This window comes from Saimiri boliviensis, chromosome 21 (assembly GCF_048565385.1).
Source record: "Saimiri boliviensis isolate mSaiBol1 chromosome 21, mSaiBol1.pri, whole genome shotgun sequence".
NCBI classification, from domain to species: domain Eukaryota; kingdom Metazoa; phylum Chordata; class Mammalia; order Primates; family Cebidae; genus Saimiri; species Saimiri boliviensis.
The window spans coordinates 31,943,136-31,963,696 of NC_133469.1; the positions used below are offsets into that span (position 1 = coordinate 31,943,136).

Below are 20,561 nucleotides of genomic sequence, written 5' to 3' on the forward strand. Positions count from 1 at the left end.
ACCACCATGTCTGGCCTCCAAGTTTGTGAGATCTTGCCCAGATTTAAATGAAGGATGTAGGGTTCAGGATTGGTAGAGTGGAAGACACAAGTCTCTCTCTCTCTCCCTCCCTCACTTTCTTTCTCTTTTTGCTATGATCTATTTTTCCCCTTTCTTTTCACAGGTGTTGACCTATGATCTATTTCTATTTGGAGAATCTTTTCCCCTCATGTTGACAATAATGGCTGAGATGTGGTGCATCCTTTAATTGTGAAAAGAAATAGCATGATGGTTTTGGAGTTTAATCATGAGACACAAGAAGTGGTTTTGTTGTGTGTGATACCATACCCTGAATTGAGAGTATCAATGTTAGACTTACATTACTGCACTTTTTTTATCTTCTTCATTTAATCAGAATAGATAAGATTTTTTTTTTTTTGAGATGGAGTTTCCGCTTTTGTTGCCCAGACTGGAGTGCAGTGGTGCAATCTCAGCTTATCACAACCTTTGCCTCCCGGGTTTAAGCAATTCTCCTGCCTAAGCCTCCTGAGTAGCTGGGATTACAGGCATGTGCCACCATGCCTGGCTAATTTTGTATTTTTAGTAGAAATGGGGTTTCTCCATGTTGGTCAGGGTGGTCTCAAACTCCCGACCTCAGGTGATCCGGCCATCTTGGCCTCCCAAAGTGCTGGGGTTACAGCCATGAGCCACTGCGCCCAGCCCCAGAATAGATTTTAATGGAATTTATTATTCACTTACTGCACAGCAAAATTACTTTTATAACTTTTTCCATTGTGTGTTTCTTGTAAATTGAGGTATTTGGCATCTATTTTCAAAACAGACAAAAGTTGTATTCAGGTTTAGATCTGATGCATTAGCATCTTAAATTCTCAAGTCTTCTATAAACCTGTCCTCTTAGGCCAGCTATCGCTGCAGAAATCAGTTATGGATAAATAATTGAGAGGGGGAGATCACATCATCCTTGGTTTTCCATTTCTGAAATAATGGCAGACATGGGGCACATGTCCTGAGCCTGGGGAGATGCCGTTCCTTTTGTTGCTTTATCTGTATGGGAGCTAACCTTTTGACAAGTTTTATGGCAAATGCTAGGGCAGCTTGTGAGCTAATTAGAAGAAACTGATAAGTGAATGCTGAGTTCCTCAGTTCTCTTTCATCTTCTGCAGAGGAGACAGCCAGTCAAACAGCATTCTTTGTGTAGCTGATAATTTAGCCCAACAGACCTCTATGAAACGGAATATTGCTTCTCTCTTAGCTTTTTCCACATTTTAGTCTTCTCTTTAGAGGCAAAATTTCTCTGTAGGTTTTAATACTTAGGCTTTTCATATAGTAGTAGCCAAATTCAGTTCACTTTTTTCAAGAAAGTTGTCCTTTTCAAACAGGCCTTTTCCCGTCGTGGGTCTGGTTTCTTACCCTGCATTGTTGTATCAGCAGATACCAGGATTCGACTGCTGATGGCTCTATGTCCCAAAGAAAGCGGTGGGAGAAGTGCAGCTGTCAAAGCAAGAAACAAATGGCAGTTTTAGGGTTGAGTCTCAACCTGGCCAGTTGCAATGCAAGATGGCTGTTCAGTAGGTGTTATTCCTAATGCTTTCCTGGTTAATAGACACCAATCAGTCCTGCAGGCTATTGGTACTGGTTGCTTCCTATAGCACAAAAGTACCGCATTCCAGCTACGTTCCTGCCGTGGAGCGTAAGTGCTTAGTGCTGTTTACTTATAACATTCTAGGTTGATAAAGTACAAGCACTTCACTCTGGGCGAAGCTCATAAATTCAGCTCCTATAAAAAAATAACAAGCTGACAGCACTTAGTCCCATTTATAAAGTTCATACATATCTATCTATGATACAGGCACGAGTATATATCTATGAAATAGCACTGCAGCCTGTTAAAGTAATGGGTGACCACAGCCACAAAGGCGAGAAGCATCGTACTTCCAGACTCCCTCCTGTTAGCCTCTATGCCTGAAGGGCACCTTGAGGAGGAGGCCTGGGAGGGGGAGCTTCCAGGCACTGGAGCCCATATTTGTGCTCCTTTCTGCCTTTCTTCTTCCCCCATCACCTTTTTCACTCCTTCACCTCTCTCTCTTTCCTTCTGCAAAATGAGCATCTGCCCCTTAGCTTCCCTCTTCTTCACTAGGCTGAGATGAGGCAGGGAATCATGGTGGATCCAGAGCAGTTTTGAACACTTTGGTTGGGTGGAAAGTGACGGGTTTAAATGAACATTTAATCAGAACCAGGAGCTATTCTTTTTTTTTTTTTTTTTTTTTTTTGAGACGGAGTTTCGCCCTTGTTACCCAGGCTGGAGTGCAATGGCGCGATCTCGGCTCACCGCAACCTCCGCCTCCTGGGCTCAGGCAATTCTCCTGCCTCAGCCTCCTGAGTAGCTGGGATTACAGGCACGCGCCACCATGCCCAGCTAATTTTTTGCACTTTTAGTAGAGACGGGGTTTCACCAAGTTGACCAGGATGGTCTCGATCTCTTGACCTCGTGATCCACCCGCCTCGGCCTCCCAAAGTGCTGGGATTACAGGCTTGAGCCACCGCGCCCGGCCCAGGAGCTATTCTTTTAGCAACCTGTTGAGGAAAATGATAAACCCTAACAAAAAGGCCCTCAAGTGGCATGAGTGCAGGGCCTGAAAGGCTTATGTGTCATCAGGTATCCAAAAGGGACATTTTTTAACAAGAAAATAAACATGAGACTTATCCCACGAGTCCTAGGTTCCTGGAGCCCCGCAGGTATTGCTACAGGGTGCATCACTGCTCCGAATCAGTGACTCAACAACCTGGTTCCTAATCAGCGTTGAGAGTCAGAATTGTCACACGCACCCACCGGCTGAAGCTGCATATTCAGTACTGCATTGAACATTCAGTACTGCAGATAGGATAATTATGCTGTTTGTCAGATACTAGAAAAGTGCAAAGAACATTCCTTCACTTTGCAACAGCTTGGACCCGAGCGGCAGACCTGCTGTTCCTTCCGGCTGGCGTGACCTCGCTCTTGTCAGCCCCTTCACCGCAGCTGAACTACCCCCTGGCTTTCAAGACATAGCTCAGACAGCATCTCCTCAGTGAAGACCTTACTCCCCGAGACTCAGGCCCGAGTTGTATTGCCACAGCACCCTGTTCTGATAGCACTTACAGGCTGCATTTTTGTGATCCATTTACCTGTCTTCCCTGTCAGACATGAACAGGAACGGTGTCTTGTCCTCAATCCATCGTTTATCTCCTGTGCTGAGCACAGTGACCGGGACGTAGTGGATGCTCAATAAAGGTTTGTCAAATGAGTGATAGTATAGGTAGCTTGATGAGAATTGATGGTGCCCTTTGTGATCTGGCATCCATCATCCTTGGTGCGAAGCAGGGCATGGAGGTCTTAAACAGTGCCACTTGAGAATCTAAGGAGAGGAGGCAGGGTTTCAATTAACAATAACTGCTCCTTACTGAGTATTTATTTGCCATGGGCCAAGCACTGTCATAGGGTTTTAAAATGTATCAATGCAGTTAATCCTTAGATCGATCTGCCAAGATGGGTTCTGTTTATTATTCCCATTGCAAAGCACAAGGAAGTTCTGTCACATGCCCAAGGTCACACAGAGACAGTCCAGAGATTCCTACCAACAGTAGATAACCATCACTTATCTGTATTCCTTTTAGACTAGTTCCTGGAAAGATTAAGCCCTCGTGTCCTGGGGCATCCATCTTAGGTAACAATTTAACTTCTCTCCCGTTTCTAGAATGGTACTAGTGTGTTCCATACTTGGGAGAATGGAGAAAATGGTCACCAGATAACTTTCTGTGTTTTTTGGTTCAGATGAGAGAGGCAGAGATAGTTAACAAAGAATTGATTTTGTTTATTTATTTTATTATTATTTTTTGTTCTTGATTTCAGATTGTAGTTTTGGTCCTTTTAGAAACACAGCAGTATCCTCCAGCCAGCCTGAACTGTCCTACTCCCATTTCCTGTGAGGACGACTGACCTCTGTTTTGCCTCTAGACCTGTGCATATGCTGTTCCCTCTGCCTGGAGCATACTCCCCGCTGGCTCCTCCTTCCCCAAGCCCAGTCTTCACTTGGTTCCTCTTTTCTAGTGTGAGCCAGTTTAGATGTCCTTTCCCTACCTGTTCAAGATAGGAGGTTCCTGCAGCCCCTGGGTGTCCCTGTTGTGGCTCTCACAGTGTTGTAGTGTTGAAAACCCACTCCTGGGTTTTTGTTTGTTTGTTTGTTTGTTTGTTTTGAGATAGAGTTTCGCTCTTGTTACCCAGGCTGGAGTGCAATGATGCGATCTCGGCTCACCGCAACCTCCGCCGCCTGGGTTCAAGCAATTCTCCTGCCTCAGCCTCCTGAGTAGCTGGGATTATAGGCATGCACTACCATGCCCAGCTAATTTTTTGTATTTTTTTAGTAGAGATGGGGTTTCACCATGCTGACGAGGATGGTCTCGATCTCTCGACCTCGTGATCCACCCGCATTGGCCTCCCAAAGTGCTGGGATTACAGGCTTGAGCCACTGCACCTGGCCACTCCTGGGTTTTTTATGTGTGCGGTGAAGGAGGTGATTATCTGCTCCCAGCTGGTTCATATCTTACACCTCTGAGAGTAGAGACTTGTCTCTCTTTTTTTTTTTTTTTTTTTTTTAGACGGAGTTTCGCTCTTGTTACCCAGGCTGGAGTGCAATGGCGTGATCTCGGCTCACCGCAACCTCCACCTCCTGGGTTCAGGCAATTCTCCTGCCTCAGCCTCTTGAGTAGCTGGGATTACAGGCACACGCCACCATGCCCAGCTAATTTTTTGTATTTTTAGTAGAGACGGGGTTTCACCATGTTGACCAGGATGGTCTCGATCTCTTGACCTCGTGATCCACCCGCCTCGGCCTCCCAAAGTGCTGGGATTACAGGCTTGAGCCACCGCGCCCGGCCCAAGACTTGTCTCTTAGTCTCCATTTGTCCCCTTCACCTTGGGCTGTGCTTGGACACAATGTGTGTGTTCACTAACTATTTGTGGAAGTGGGTGAGTGGAAGTTAACTGGCTTTAAGTGTTTGAGTTTTGAGTTTTTGAAGTAGTCAAGTCCGTGCTTCATACAGCCATTGCTTGCCATGTCTTGTATGCATACACTTGCCTGGTCACTGTGGGGAGACGAAAGAGACTATTATTACCCTTGTGCTGAGGCACCTACGGCCTCGGGAGACGTTCAGAAGACAGTGAGTCACTTCACAGCATCAGCATGGTGTAGTGGATGAGTGATGACGCTGAAGATGAGCTTGGTCATATTCCGGTGAGTTGGCCGGCACCCGGAAGCCCCGTCCACTCCCCGAGACCTCTTCTGCAGGGCGTCCTGAGAACCACCCAGAGCAACTGTGACCATGGCACTTGTTTTTAAGGAAGCAGAAACCCAAATTAGGAAGAGTGAGCAAACCTCATGTATTTGGGGAAGGGCATGTTGAACACTGGAACCTGATGTAGGTAACAACGTGTTGAGGTTAGGTTTATTCAAACAGAAAAACTTCTTAATTGCTTAAAGACAACATTTTGTTTTGTAAGTGTAATTAGGGCCTTAAATCAAATATGTTTGCATGTATTTACTTGGTTTCCTCAGGCACCTTCACTCATCTCGTCTAAGACTTAATTGCTCATCTGTCCCTGCCAGATTCGCTGCTTCTCCTCTATTCCATCTCTCCTTTAGTGGAACCACCTGCTACTCAAGCCAGACACACAGGTGTCCCTCTTGATTCTGTCTCCTCGGCTTCTGTTCTGTGACTCTGCCTCTTTTCTTCTTCTCAGGCTGCCTTCTCTCACTTCCACTGCCTGCCTTATGTCAGGGGCTGGCCTACTTTCTGGCCTGCTTGATCCAGGGCTCCTTTCCTTCAACTCCTACTGCACCCTGTTGTCACAGCACATCCAGAACGCAGATTGGAGCCTATGACTCCTCTGCTCAAGGGTCTTCAAAGACTCTCTGGCTTTTGTCTGAAGTTGAGCCACCTGGTCCCACATGGAACCCCATTCCCACTATGCCACCTCCTGTCTGTTTCAGCTTTTCCAGATAACTTGCAGTTTCCTGTAAAAAGCATAACTTTTAAAAAAGACTTATTTCCTTCTCTCCTACATCTAACTCTCACCAGCTCTTTAAAGTGTTCTCTGACCTAGGTTTTGCCTGTTTCTCCTGCAAAACACTGCCTCCACCATTTTTTAACATCAGTGTCTAATGTTGGTTGGCGTGTAAGATGTGCCCTCTAATACTTGTTGAAAGAATAAGTGGGAGCTAACAGAGACTTTAATTCACATTGAGCTGTAAATGAGCAATATCTGACTCTTCTGAGAATCGATTTTGTTTCAAACACTGGTTACTTACTGGAAAAGGTGTCTAGGGAGTGCTGGACAGCAAGAACAAAGGGACCCCACAGAACAGGAAAAGAGGCACCCTGTGGTCTGCGGTGTGCCTATGTTAGATCACCATGAAAAAGGCCAGTGTGTGCTTTGGCAGCTGCCAAAGAATCCTGTGACTTAGTTTCCTTATTTGCACAAAAAGAGGATGAATCTACATTAGGTAATTACTCATGCTCATTTCCAGCTCTTGACAGTCTATGATTCTTCATGTCAAAGTTAAAAATCTAAGTAGAACATTCCGAATTGGTGTCAGAGCTTATGCATTTCTCCTCACTGTTATTGCAGCTGCGAAGGGGACAAATACATTGTCTTTCTGCCTTCAACAAAGACAGTTTTGCATTTTAAAAACAGCAGAAGGGAATACAGGAAAACTGCATTAATACAGTTTTATGCTGGAGAATTTAAACTCCCAAGTCAGGAAATTCACTCATCATTCCCTTGGCAGCTTTTGTTTCTATGCACTGCATATCCCACTTGCAGACAGCCCCTTCTTGCCAAAGCCTGGCCCGGCCGTGACCATGAGTTATGGCAGATTGGGAATCGTTAAACCTTGATCTTCTCAGCCCTTGTAACTTTTCCAAGTTAATGCCTGTTCTTTAGTGTTACATTATCTTGTAGCAAGGTAGTCATTTATAATTTATATACTGGAGCAGCTTAAAATAGAGACAAGAGGATAATCAGCATAATGAAACTTCTAGTTTTCCAAAATAACATTTCTTCAGTGAAGTCTGCCTGTAGGAATTAAAACTTGTGGTGAATTGAAAAACGCTTTGTCCTATTGTCAGACTGGGAGATTGGAAATGGATGTGCCCATTACTCAGCTTTAAAAAGGAGGAAGGGAGCCGGGCGCGGTGGCTCAAGCCTGTAATCCCAGCACTTTGGGAGGCCGAGGCGGGTGGATCACGAGGTCGACAGATCGAGACCATCCTGGTCAACATGGTGAAACCCCGTCTCTACTAAAGGTGCAAAAAACTAGCTGGGCGTGGTGGCGCGTGCCTGTAATCCCAGCTACTCAGGAGGCTGAGGCAGGAGAATTGCCTGAACCCAGGAGGCGGAGGTTGCGGTGAGCCGAGATCGCGCCACTGCACTCCAGCCTGGGTAACAAGGGCGAAACTCCATCTCAAAAAAAAAAAAAAAAAAAAAGGAGGAAGGAGATCATCTTTTAAAAATAAAACGCATTGTTTTCTTTTATTCTTCTTAAAAACAATCTCTAAAGACCTCAATCTTTATAGTTTTCCGGTGGCCCCACTATAGTTAGAGAGGAGACAGGGCAGAGGCTGGACTGATGGGAGAAACAGCCCTGTTAAAATGTAAAAGCCAGCATGCATTTCGGTTACTAGTCTGCTGCGGTCCTGATATTCTTCATTTAGGTTGCTGCTTGGCTTGACTTTGACTGCAAACACAGAGAAGGGATGGGCTTTCCTGTTGAGTACCTTGTAGAGAACCCACTGTTCATTCATATATGTTAAAAATAAAAAGCCTACTTGAAAACTCCCCTGTGGAATCAGGTTTTAGCAAAAACCAATCAGATATCAGAGGTCTAACTTATTTTTCCCTTCTTGCTTTTTATAGCAAATCTCTAAACCCTAAAAAAATTTTTTTTCTTTTTTTTTTGCGATGGAGTCTTGCTTGGTTGCCAGGCTGGAGTGCAGTGGTATGATCTCAGCTCACTGCAATCTCCGCCTCCTGGGTTCGAGTGATTCCCCTGCCTCAGCTTCCCGAGTAGCTGGGACTACAGGCATGTGCCACCATGCCCCGCTAGTTTTTATATTTTTAGTAGAGATGGAGTTTTCACCATGTATTACCTAGGATGGTCTTGATCTCCTGACTTCGTGATCCGCCGGCCTCGGCCTCTCAAAATACTTGGATTTACAGGCATGAGCCACCATGCCTGGACCCTTAAGCATTTTTTTCATTACTTTTATTTTTTAATTTTTTGAGACAGAGTTTTACTCTTGTTGCCCAGGCTGGAGTGCAATGGCACGATCTCAGCTCACTGCAACCTCTGCCTCTTGGGTTCAAGCAATTCTCCTGCCTCAGCCTCCCGAGTAGCAGGGATTACAGGCATGCACCACCATGCCTGGCTAATTTTGTATTTTTAGTAGATGGGGTTTCTCCACATTGGTCAGGCTGCTCTCGAACTCCTGACCTCAGGTTATATATATGCCTTCCTTGGCCTCCTGAAGTGCTGGGATTACAGGCATGAACTACTGTGCCTGGCTTTCATTCCTTCTTTTTCTTTCTTTGTTTCTTTTTTTTTTTTTTTTTTTTCATTCCTTTTCATCGTACATTTTCAGTGTGCCAAGACTTTGAGTGGAGATGTCTGATGAGGGCAGGAAAGGACGGATGCTTCTACAGTTGTGTGGTCTCATTTTTCCCATGTCTGATGACCTTGTATTTGAATCGAAGATTACTCATTCACGACCACCATTTCTGTGATGCGTCTCATATGATCCTAATGTACTCGAGTGTGTATTTGAATGTCCACCTGATACTTAGGGGATTGGGGCAAGGAGGGGGCAAGCAGCAAGGAGTGGGCAAGCAGGATGGGAACATCCTGGGTGGTTTGACTTGAACGCCACTAGGTGGCAACATTTACTAAGCTACCGGCCATTCTCTTCCCTCATTGAGACATAGAATTTGCTTTTCCAGATAGCAGATGGAATCGCTGAGAAAAGAGTTTAGAAGCCATTGCTTTCAGGTTCTTTTGAAAGTGAGGCTACAAGATAAACACACTACAGTATCTATTCATCACCTGGGTTTAGATACCAGGAGTTTGAAATTGCTCTGGGTGACTGAGTAGCTTCCCCTTTGGCCTCAGTTAGGCATTCTTGATAGGAGAGACCTGTGATTGGACTGTGGTCTCTCATGGTTCTTTTTCTCCATGATTTATGACTTTGATTACAGCTTCTTTATATTTTAAAAAAAATTGTGGGCTGGGAACAGTGGCTCATGCTTGTAATCCCAGCACCTTGGGAGGCTGAGGCAGGCAGATCACAAGGTCAGGAGTTCGAGACCAGCTTGTTGAATATGGTGAAACCCTGCTTCTACTAAAAAATACAAAAATTAACCGAGCGTGGTGGCCCATGCCTGTAGTCCTAGCTACTCGGGGGGCTGAGGCAGGAGAATCGCTTGAATCCAGGAAGCAGAGATTGCAGTGAACCAAGACTGTGCCACTTCACTCCAGCCTGAATGACAGAGTGAGACTCTGTCTCAAAGAAAAAAAAATTGTGGTAAAAGCAGTCTTAATGTAAAGGAACACTAGCCTTTTATCAAAGGGCAAAGTCATGATTTTTTTAAAAAAATCAACAACAAAATTTCAAGGAAATGAATCAAGCTTTTTTTTTTTTTCCCAACGAAATTTTTTGAATTTATTATAATCATGCTTCTCTACAACTAATGATTCTTGTGATCTGCAAATCATGTCTGCCTTTATTTACCTACACAAACACAGAAGAGAATTTTCAATAGGAGAGGTTCACACAGCAAACAAAATACAAAGTGTGCGACCTCAATAAGGCATTCAACAAAGACACAAGCCACCTTTCCCTCTGACGGGTCCCTTAGGATGCTCTGATGTTGGCGTCACATTCTTCTAAAAGCAGAATCAAATCTTCAATCAGGCTGTGTTCTCTGCCATGAGTCACTCTATAATATCAAAAGCCAGTCTCAGGTTCTTCATCGCTTGGGGAAACATGCCTTAATGTAACTGCAGTTTGCCAACTTTCATTACTTGAACGCCTCTGACGGGATGGCTGCCTGGGAAAAAAATCCTGTACGGCTCCATGGTGCGAGTACCGTAGAACAAGGCCTTCTCCAGCAGGCCCAGGTGGATGCAGGCGTCCATGGCGCAGTCAAGCACCTTCAGCTGGTAGATGTTGATATCGGGAAGCCGTTCCGAATTGCTGCTTATGATCGCCTGGCACATGGCCAGAACCTGCTCCCACTTCCAGTGTGCCTTCAGTTCTTCAATTGTTTTCAGGGATTTCTGAACTTCCTTCCACACTTGCTCATCACCAGTCAGCATATCAGCATCCTGCCAGATACCAGTAGTCACTGCGAATTACAAGGCTAAGTTTCTTCCACAGGACAAGTCTGGAATCCAGCGAGGCTAGCTTGAAGCTAGCCATCTCCCTGTGTTAACTTAAGAGGCTAGACTCTCCTAAATGAGGATGCTTATTTACCAGCTTTCCTAAATTAGCAGCTTTGGGGATGTTAAGATCCGTAAGGAACTGTCCAAGGGAGATACTGTGTATGCTTTGCAGTGATTAAGCCATTAAGCTCTAATTGGTATTTTCCCACTCAAGGGTTTGTGAGGGAAGCTTTAAAATTGTTTAGGAATTCAGTCCTCATCAGCTGTCTTAGAGTCATCCCCACGTTTTAGAATCTGAGAGTGGAGAGTACAGAGAAAAGGTTTTTGTGTAAGTGGATGACGATTTTTGCTCACAGTTCCTTCCCCGTTGGTTTGTTATTGCAGATGAAGTGGAAAGGGAAGGACCTATTTGATTTGGTGTGCCGGACTCTGGGGCTTCGAGAAACCTGGTTCTTTGGACTGCAGTACACAATCAAGGACACAGTGGCCTGGCTCAAAATGGACAAGAAGGTTGGGCTGGAACTCGATGAAACCGGTGGGGCTGATGCGTGCTTTCCAGTTTTTCCCTGAGCAGGCGCCTAGCTCATCACTGGGGCGCTGTAGCTGTATAGTAGAGAAGGGGGCACATTCCTGAATTAAGTCATGCAGAAAGCAGGACCTGGAGATGCTACCGGTTTCCTACTCCTCACAGGCTCTCCTGGGCAAGCAGAAGTTACCAGGATTAGACTGTTGCTGGCCCTGGCTTCTTTACCCACTGTTACGAGCCTGATTGCTTCTGGCTTTATGCCTTTCACTTTATGGCTAAAAATTACTGTTATCTTGTTATACTTAAAAATAACCAATTTATGTCTTTGAGAAAGTATTGGGGCTTGTGTTCTTTAGGGAATTTTTAAAAGTCTTTTTGAGAAACACAGGTCTAACGTTAATTAATCATTAATATCATCTAAAGAATAGAGAGTACCTGGTCCCCAGGGTGAAAGAATGTCCATTTTGTCCTCAGGATTCTCTGGAGCTTCTGAGGCATGGTAAAGAAAACTGGGCTCCTGGCAATTTTAATGTGGCTTGTAAATGGAAATTGCCTAAGGGAACTTCCTTCTGCCTGGGTTCATATGTTCACACAAACATACACTTGCTTACTGACCTCCCTACCTAGCCATGAAAGGCAGGTGGGAAGCAGGACTGTGTGCTTTGTCAATTACTCCTAAAAGACACCTTAACCTCAAAGTAAGTCAATGTCTGATTCTTAACCCCAAACGGTGGCCCCAGTGGTTGCCTACCTGAGCATGATAAACAATGAAAGCCTCCCCGCCACCTTTTTTTTTTTAGCCAGTTTGACTCAAAGCTTAAGTGTTCAAATTGTGTTCACGCATGTACATGGTAATCTAAATCTTCACATAGGAATCCCTGCTGGTTGTAAGTTCAGTGGTAATTCCCAATGATTGTGAGCATCTAAGTGCCACTGGGTGCCGTTGTCAGTGAGGGTGTCATAGACCAGATCTTGAATTTCCTTGGCATTGCCATCTAGAATTTGGACAGAAGCATGGAGAGTTATGTGTCAAAGACAGCAAAACTTTTTCATAATTCTTTTTTTTTTTAAAATTTTCCGAGCTAGCTGAGATTTTATTTTGGACCAAAAAAAAAAAAAAAAAAAAAAAGCCAATTGAATTGTTTTGCAGCTGGAGGCATGGGCAAGGGGGGATCCCCAGGCAGTAAACTCCCCGTGGGTGGGCTGAGGGCTAGGGCTGAGCGTCAAGTGGGTCTCCTGTTCCCTGTGCTCCCCTGTACAGTGGCCTCCCTCCTGGGCTCTGGGGCAGCCTCAGGAGGGGTTGTTTTTCACGATTCTTAGCAAAGTGAATTTTAATCATAGCTGAGTCTTGGCCAAATGGATATTAGACTGGGGGCATCAGGAGCCATGGAATTGCTGCTCAAAGGAAATACATTATGACACATGTTCATGGAGCCCTGTAGCCTGTCACATGGCATGTTTATGTCTTGAAATTCACTCTGGAGAGCAGATGGTTCAAGCTTTACAGGGGTGGAAGGAATTGTTCCAAGATTACAGGCAGTGGTTTACAGACTGTACTCAAAGTATTTTGTGGGGCATCTCTGGAGGTTCCTTGAAACAAAGGGTTGCCATGATGGACACATTTTTCTTCTATTGCTTACTTAGTGTTTGGATGATTTCATAACAATCTAGTTCATCATCTCTAAGCTGTATTCTTTTCTTTTTTTTTGACATGGAGTTTCGCTCTTGTTGCCCAGGCTGGAGTGCAATGGTGCAATCTTGGCTCACTGCAGCCTCCACCTCCCGGGTTCAAGAGATTCTCCTGCCTCAGCCTCCTGAGTAGCTGGGATTACAGGCATGCACCACCATGCCAAGCTAATTTTTGTATTTTTAGTAGAGATGGGGTTTCACCATGTTGGTCAGGCTGGTCTTGAGCTCCTGACCTCGTGATCTGCCCACCTCAGCCTCCCAAAGTGCTGGGATTACAGGTGTGAGCCACCACTCCTGGCCAATGTTTAGATGATTTCATAATGATCTAGTTCTTAATTTTTTTTTTTTTTTTTTTGAGACGGAGTTTTGCTCTTGTTACCCAGGCTGGAGTGCAATGGTGCGATCTCAGCTCACCGCAACCTCCGCCTCCCAGGTTCAGACAATTCTCCTGCCTCAGCCTCCGGAGTAGCTGGGATTACAGGCACGCGCCACCATGCCCAGCTAATTTTTTGCACCTTTAGTAGAGACGGGGTTTCACCATGTTGACCAGGATGGTCTCGATCTCTTGACCTCGTGATCCACCCGCCTCGGCCTCCCAAAGTGCTGGGATTACAGGCTTGAGCCACCGCGCCCGGCCAATTTTTAAGTTATATTCTTTTTTTTTTTTTTGAGACGGAGTTTCGCTCTTGTTACCCAGGCTGGAGTGCAATGGCGTGATCTCGGCTCACTGCAACCTCCACCTCCTGGGTTCAGGCAATTCTCCTGCCTCAGCCTCCTGAGTAGCTGGGATTACAGGCACGCGCCACCATGCCCAGCTAAATTTTTTGTATTTTTAGTAGAGACGGGGTTTCACCATGTTGACCAGGATGGTTTCGATCTCTTGACCTCGTGATCCACCCGCCTCGGCCTCCCAAAGTGCTGGGATTATAGGCTTGAGCCACCGCGCCCGGCCGAGTTATATTCTTTTTTACCTTGAGACAGAGTTTTGCTCTTGTTGCCCAGGCTGGAGTGCAATGGCACAGTCTCGGCTCACTGCAACCTCCACTTCCCGGGTTCAAGAGATTCTCCTGCCTCAGCCTCCCAAGTAGCTGGAATTACAGGCATCCACCATCACACCCAGCTACTTTTCTGTATTTTTAGTAGAGATGGGGTTTCACCATGTTGTCTAGGCTGGTTTCAAAGTCCTAACCTCAGGTGATCCACCCGCCTTGGCCTCCCAGAGTGCTGAGATTACATGTGTGAGCCACTGTGCCCAGCACTCTAAGCTGTATTCTAACATGGACCTAAATGTTGACAGTAGGCAGCAAGAAAAAAAGAATAAAGGAATATTCCACTACTTCAGATAATTAAAACACCTTCTGTCTACCATAAAGGACAGTACCTAAAATAGAGTGATAAATTTCTGGTTTTTAACTATTTCTGTGGCCCTGAGAACATTTATGCCTTAATCCTAGCTCTACTCACTTTTTGAGGCTGTTGATTAATTTGGTTCAGAAACATCATGGGAAGTGAATATTACCTCTTGTTATAGATGACTTTGTGAATGCTTCAAACTGTAGCATCACAACTTTTGGGAAAGGTGATAAATTTAGTGGGAAAAAATTTAATGCACGCCTTGAAAAAGCTTCTCCGAGGGTAGGACAGGAGAAAGAAGTGCCAATACAGTGTGTTTGTCTTTTGCTCTGCAATTCTGCAGGTGCTGGAGCATGATGTTTCAAAGGAAGAACCAGTCACCTTTCACTTCCTGGCCAAATTTTATCCTGAGAATGCCGAAGAGGAGCTGGTTCAGGAGATCACACAGCATTTATTCTTCTTGCAGGTACATCCGTCCAGGCTACCCCACAGTTCTGAGAGAATGTGCCAAGGAGTGGTTGCAGAGTCAACCTCGGAGTTGACCACAAACACCTTTGTAGTGCAAAAATATTCTACCTCTGGAAAGTCAGCCCCTTTGGTTCTGTAATGGAAAAAAAAAAAGTCTTCAGAACAGAACTATACTTGAGTGATGAAAATTGGTGTCAGATGAAATTGCAAAGGTGTGATGGTGAAGAATAGATACAAGTAGCTACCTAACTTAAAACCTCCTTGAAAATGGATCCTGTTTTCTTCTAGCTAACTTAAAAGTACTCGATAGTTTCAAAGGAAGGCTGAAGAGAGAGTCTTATAAAGCAGTAGTTCTTCCAAAAGTTTAAAATCTGCTCTCATTAAGAGAGGACTTCAGCGCTCCAGTGATACTTGTTTTGCTCCCTGTATGTGGTACTTCAGACATCATGCTTCATGCTACACTGTGTCTCTAATTGTCCTGTTTCTCCCTTACTTCCCCATTAGATTGTAAGCCCCTTAAAGGCAAGGATCATTAAGTACACAGTAGGCATTCCATAAGTAATTGTCCAACCAAATTGAAGAAATTAGGAAATTCATAATTACAGGTTGACTATCCAGAGGCACAGGGAGGAGAATTGGTCTGAGGATGAAAATCTTGTCAGTTTCACTTATGTTCTTACCGAGGGTCAGAGTGGCTCCCCAGTTTCATGGCCAGTTACAGTGATTGGCACTGGGGTTATTTGCATGCTCAAAGGTTTCAGTAATGTAAAAGATGGCAGTAGATTTCCAAGAGATAGATGTGTAGTCTGTCACATAGCCCTCCTGTAGTTAATTTCAGCTTCAGTATATTGTGTTCAGCAAATGTTAAGTTAAATATAATAAAACCCCCTAAATAATTTCGTTTTTAAAACGGTGTGTGTGTGTGTGTGTGTGTGTGTGTGTTTGTGTGTGTGTAAAAGGTGACAAATTTATTTCTGACATTTTCAGGTCAAAGGGATGCTCTTAGGCTGGGTGTGGTGGCTCACGCCTGTAATCCCAGCACTTTGGGAGGCTGAGGTGGGCGGATCACCTGAGGTTGGGAGTTTGAGACCAGCCTGACCAACATGGAGAAACCCCATCTCTACTAAAAATACAAAAATTATCCGGGCATGGTGGCGCATGCCTATAATCCCAGCTACTCGGGAGGCTGAGGCAGGAGAATTGCTTGAACCCGGATGGTGGAGGTTGTGGTGAGCCAAGATTGCGCCATTGCACTCTAGCGTGGGCAACAAGAGCACAACTCTGTCTCAAAAAACAAAAGTTAGGGAATGCTTTTTCAGTTTTTCTATAGTGCTGCTCTTTCCCCCTTCTCTTTGGAAATGAAACCAAGGGATTAGAAAGTTGCACTGCTTCAGCAACATCTCAGGTTTTGTTTTCTCTTTAAAGAATGTAAAATCACTTTTTAAACCTGAGAAGAATTTTTGTGTTTGAATGAAAGCACATAAAGATTCCTAGGTCCCAGAACGTCCTAATGTTATAGAAATGGCTTTCTTGGAAGCACTGCCTGTCTCTTGTGTGACTTTGGCTTGATATTCCCCTATACTGAAATGTGAAGGCATTTTTATGACTGAGCAAGGCAAAATTTACCTCTTTTATGAATTTAGTGACTGTTGACATCTGTGAGAGGAGAGCTGGCTTTCCTGTTGTGTTTATTTCAGTGCCACCCACATCATGCAGTTCTATTGCTTCTATGTCTGGAACATCCCAATTTGCACCATTCTAAGAAAATTAAGTGCAATGAAATATGTTAATTCAACATTATGGCTTAAGAATTATATTTCCTGGACCTCACGTGTACTTAAAAGTTGAATCGATCAAATTTTATTGCTTCCTTTTTCCTTAGAGCAGCACATTGAAAGTGATGATTTTTTTCTGCAGTCATAACTCAGTAGCCTTGGTGACTTTTGTCTTGTGTTAATACTTAAAAGTAAATCCATTTCCTCTGGGGCCATGGGTATTCAAAGGGGCTGAGGCTGCAGTCACCCCCAGAGCTACTCTTGACACTTCTTGGGTTCATGGCACTCTGTCATAGCCCAGATGTCAGCCTCTGTTGTAACTACAGAGACTGTTTTTACTCTTCAGCATTCGTCATGAAGAGAAGGGATAAGGGGTTTTTATGTGTAGCCATCATACCGGTAACTACTGTGACTGAACTCTCCACCTGTCCGCATCAGTGAAAAAAAATTGTACTCTTTGTCAGAAAATTATGAACAGGCTGCTCTAGCAGCCCTCGTTAGAACACCCTGCAGCTGTCTGTTGTGATCAGCCTACACACCTCACTTCCACACACACAGGATCACATCTCCCTTGTTGCTCCTTTCAGGTAAAGAAGCAGATATTAGATGAAAAGATCTACTGCCCTCCCGAGGCTTCTGTGCTCCTGGCTTCTTACGCTGTCCAGGCCAAGGTAGGCTCAAAGAAGAGAAATGTATTCTTCCTGGGGGTTAATTTGGGTCATGGGATCACTCCTATCTTCTCTTTCTTTGTGTTTTCTGTACTTCAGAGAGACTTGCCCCAGAAAGTGAGATGTTATGGTACTTGTGGACTTGGGAGAACCACTGTTGCTGTTCCAGTGTTTATATAATCGTGTGTGTGTGTGTGTGTGTGTGTGTGTGTGTGTGTGTGTGTGTGTCCTGTGCACAAATTATAAGTATCATTCTAATTAATTAGAATTCATTCTAAGAAAATTTATTCAGACAGATGAATTTTCTATGTAATCTCATTATGCATATGTGGTTTATGACATTTACTGGACAAACCTTTTTTCTTTTTCTTTTTTTTTTTTAAAACCATAAACTCAACCAGGTGGTACAACCTTTTTGTTAGCCAGGAAAAATAAATTTATAGTCTCCAATTTTAGTCAGACATGGCCTTTTGGTCAAAAAGGCTCAGGTCCTCATCCAAACTCATTTGAGAACCAGCTACCCTGCGTGTGACACTACACTATACCCTCAGAGAATGCCCTGCTTCATCTGCCCCTGCCTGATATGGTAGCTGTACATGTGACTGACCACTGCAGTGCTGCGGCCTACCGAGCCCAGTTGAGCTGTCTGGTTAGCTCAAAATTGTTTACTTCCGTTAAATCACTAGAGACCTTTTTCTTTTCTTTTTTTTTTTTTAATAAGACCAATGAGAGGGTCAGCCAGGATGTTTCATGTCCCTCAGATTTCCTACTTCAGTCATATATCACCTTATTTCGGTTCCCCTGCTCCCTGCTTTTCACCAGAACACAAGATGTTGTCCCCAGAATTGGGACACTTTGATTACTTTTGTGATTTTGTTCTATTTATTTTTTATTTCTATTTTTATAGAAACAAGGTCTCACTATGTTGCCCAGGCTGGTCTCGAACTCCTGAGCTTAAGTGGTCTTTCCACCTTGGCCTCCGAAAGTGCTGGTATTACAGGTGTGAGCCAACATGCCTGGCCTTACTTGTGTGATTTCAAAACATAATCTTTTCACTTATTTTTCTTTTTAAGTATAGGTGTTCATGAAGCCATTTCCCTATAAGTTTAGGAAAATTAATAAAATACTCTTAGCTCAATTTTTGGGGTAGGTTAATGCAATTTCAGATCAAAGCTAGGAAGGAACTGTGTCATTTGCAGGGTTAAAAAGGGCTACACATGCTGGTCAGGCCAATAGAGGCACCAGAGTCAATTTAATCATTTGATGGCTCATGTAACATTTGCTGAGTATTCACTAGGCCTGGGGTGGGAGGAACAGTGGGAATTGTTGACGGTCTCAGAGTTGCAGGCACTAAAGCAAGTATCTGCTCTCAGTGATTTGCCCAAGGTCATTCACAAAATCTTGGGTAAAGCTAAGGGCAGAAGGGCAGAATTCATGGCTTTGGGATTGCATTTTATGTGTCCAATATTCTATTTCCCTGAAAAGTAAGTAATTGAGAAAACAGAAAATGGGCCTTCATTCAGCTAAAATATATGCTTCCTTTTATGCTTTGATCAAGAATTTTAGTAACAGGAAAAATATGTCCTTTCAATCAGCATCGTCCCAACAGTGATGGAGTGGTCATTGGCACTTTGATTAACTCTGAGCACTTCCTGGTTTCTTTTTGCACACTTTCTCCCCAGCAAGGGGAGACACAGGCTTTCAAGGACACTAACTCTCTTTGAAGGGCTTCCATCTCAAAGGCTACATTTTCTTTCCATGGATTTTGGACCACAAATTCAAAGACCACCTGTAGAAAAAGAATCACTTTTCAGGGAACCAGCAGATGTTTGCTTAAACAGATTTCACTGTAGGAAAGCCCTGCTAATTTGGATCCTACTAATTTGAAGATGAAAGTGATTCACAGACAACATATGTGGCTCACATGGAGGAGGATGTTCTAACTTTTTTCTGGTGTAAATTTTAAGGATCTTACAAATAAAGGTAATCTATGGCTTAAAGTCTTCATTTGGAAAATTAAGGCTTACTCTGATATGTTTCCAGTTTCTAGGACTGCTGGTTAATATTAAAAGGATATCTCATTAATTATTAATAAGATCTTACGTGCCCATAGTGTTTTATAGTTTTAGCAAAGCAATACAAATGAATATTTTGTATGAAACTCAGTGTAATCTTTCTGGAAGCTAAGGCTTGAGAGTATTATGCCTGTTTTGCAGAAAAGGAATTTAAGGCTCAGAAAGGATTTGTGATTTGTCCAGACTCACAGTACTTTTAGTTAAGTCTACTTTTGTGAAATTTATAGCCTACTTCTTGATGGAGAGAATTTCAGACCAAACAGAATGGGTAGAGCTGGGATGGGAACCCTGGTGTCCAGGCTGCCTAAGTTAGCACATTGCCCTTGCCTTTCACTGTCTGGCATGACGGAAGCCTTTGGGTAGCAAGCACTGCCTTTCCCTAAAGGCTGATTTCCTTTATATGATCTCGTTTGTCTAAGTTTTTCAGTAAGTCATACTGGTTCTTTTCATTATATTCAACTTGTTTTCTTCCACAACCTTTCTGAAACAGAAAGGAACTTTAGAAGTGTGGAGGGGAAAGCAAATTGAGCTCATTAACACATGGAATGTAATTATGCACAAATGTATTCATTACAGTATTTCAGCTGTTGGAATGATGTAGACACAGTTAATTCCAAAGCATAAAGAAACAATTACCCTCAAAGTATAAATACAAATACTAATCACATGGTTCAGTTAACAAGAACCATATTTGAGTTATGCTTGAATCAAAAGTATAGGCAGGGGCTGGGTACAGTGGCTCACACCTGTAATCCCAGCACTTTGGGAGGCCAAGGTGAATGGATCACCTCAGGTCAGGAGTTCAAGACCAGCCTGACAAATATGGTGAAACCCCATCTCTACTAAAAATACAACAATTAGCCAGGTGTGGTGGTGTGCACTGGTAGTCCCAGCTACTTGGGAGGCTGAAACGGGAGAATTGCTTGAACCCAGGAGGAGGCTACAGTGAGCTGAGATTGCACCATTGCATTCCAGCCTGGGCAACAGAGCAAGACTCCATCTCAAAAAAAAAAAAAAGTATAAGCAGCGTTTTTTTGGTACAGTCACATGACACGCTAAATCATCTTGCAATGTTTAAGTCACCTGTATATTGACCATTTGGTATTGGAAATGTGTTCTTCATTAAAAATGACTTAGGGAGAGAAAGACTCCTAGTGATCAGAAAAGAGAAAGGAATTGTTGGAGGGGAGACTTAGTGTTTCTTAGTACTCTTTAATGCAAATCAGGGACAGAGTGCCAAAATACAATTGAGTTAGAAAATTGAGTATGTGTAAAGTATAGATAGAGAGTGGCAAGAGTTGAGGCCGGAGAGTTATGCAGGAAATCAGATCATAAAAGGTCTTAACTTTATCCTGTGGGTGATGCAGTGAAGGGTTTATATTTTAGATAGAGCCTGTAGTGGCTGTCTGATGGACAGATTGGAATGAGACAACTTTGGAAACAGGGAGACCCATTAGAAGACTGTGATAGTTGTCCTGCTGAGAGAATATTAGGTTCACACGTCAGGTGGTTAGTTGGTTGGGGACTGACTGATT

The 20,561-nt window shown here is 43.8% G+C and overlaps 1 protein-coding gene and 1 pseudogene across 4 annotated transcripts in view; one reads left to right on the forward strand and one right to left on the reverse strand.

The window, feature by feature from the left end:
- Positions 1-20,561, forward strand: part of NF2 (NF2, moesin-ezrin-radixin like (MERLIN) tumor suppressor) — a 101,185-nt gene that overhangs the window by 32,418 nt on the left and 48,206 nt on the right. For all 4 annotated transcript variants that reach the window (XM_074390892.1, XM_039462454.2, XM_074390891.1 and 1 more), the window contains exons 2-4: positions 10,857-10,982; positions 14,384-14,506; positions 16,871-16,954. In XM_074390892.1, coding sequence (XP_074246993.1) covers positions 10,857-10,982; positions 14,384-14,506; positions 16,871-16,954 — 333 coding nt within the window. The remainder of the gene's footprint in view (positions 1-10,856; positions 10,983-14,383; positions 14,507-16,870; positions 16,955-20,561) is intronic.
- On the reverse strand, positions 9,718-10,430 carry LOC141582654 (histone-lysine N-methyltransferase SMYD3 pseudogene; annotated as a pseudogene).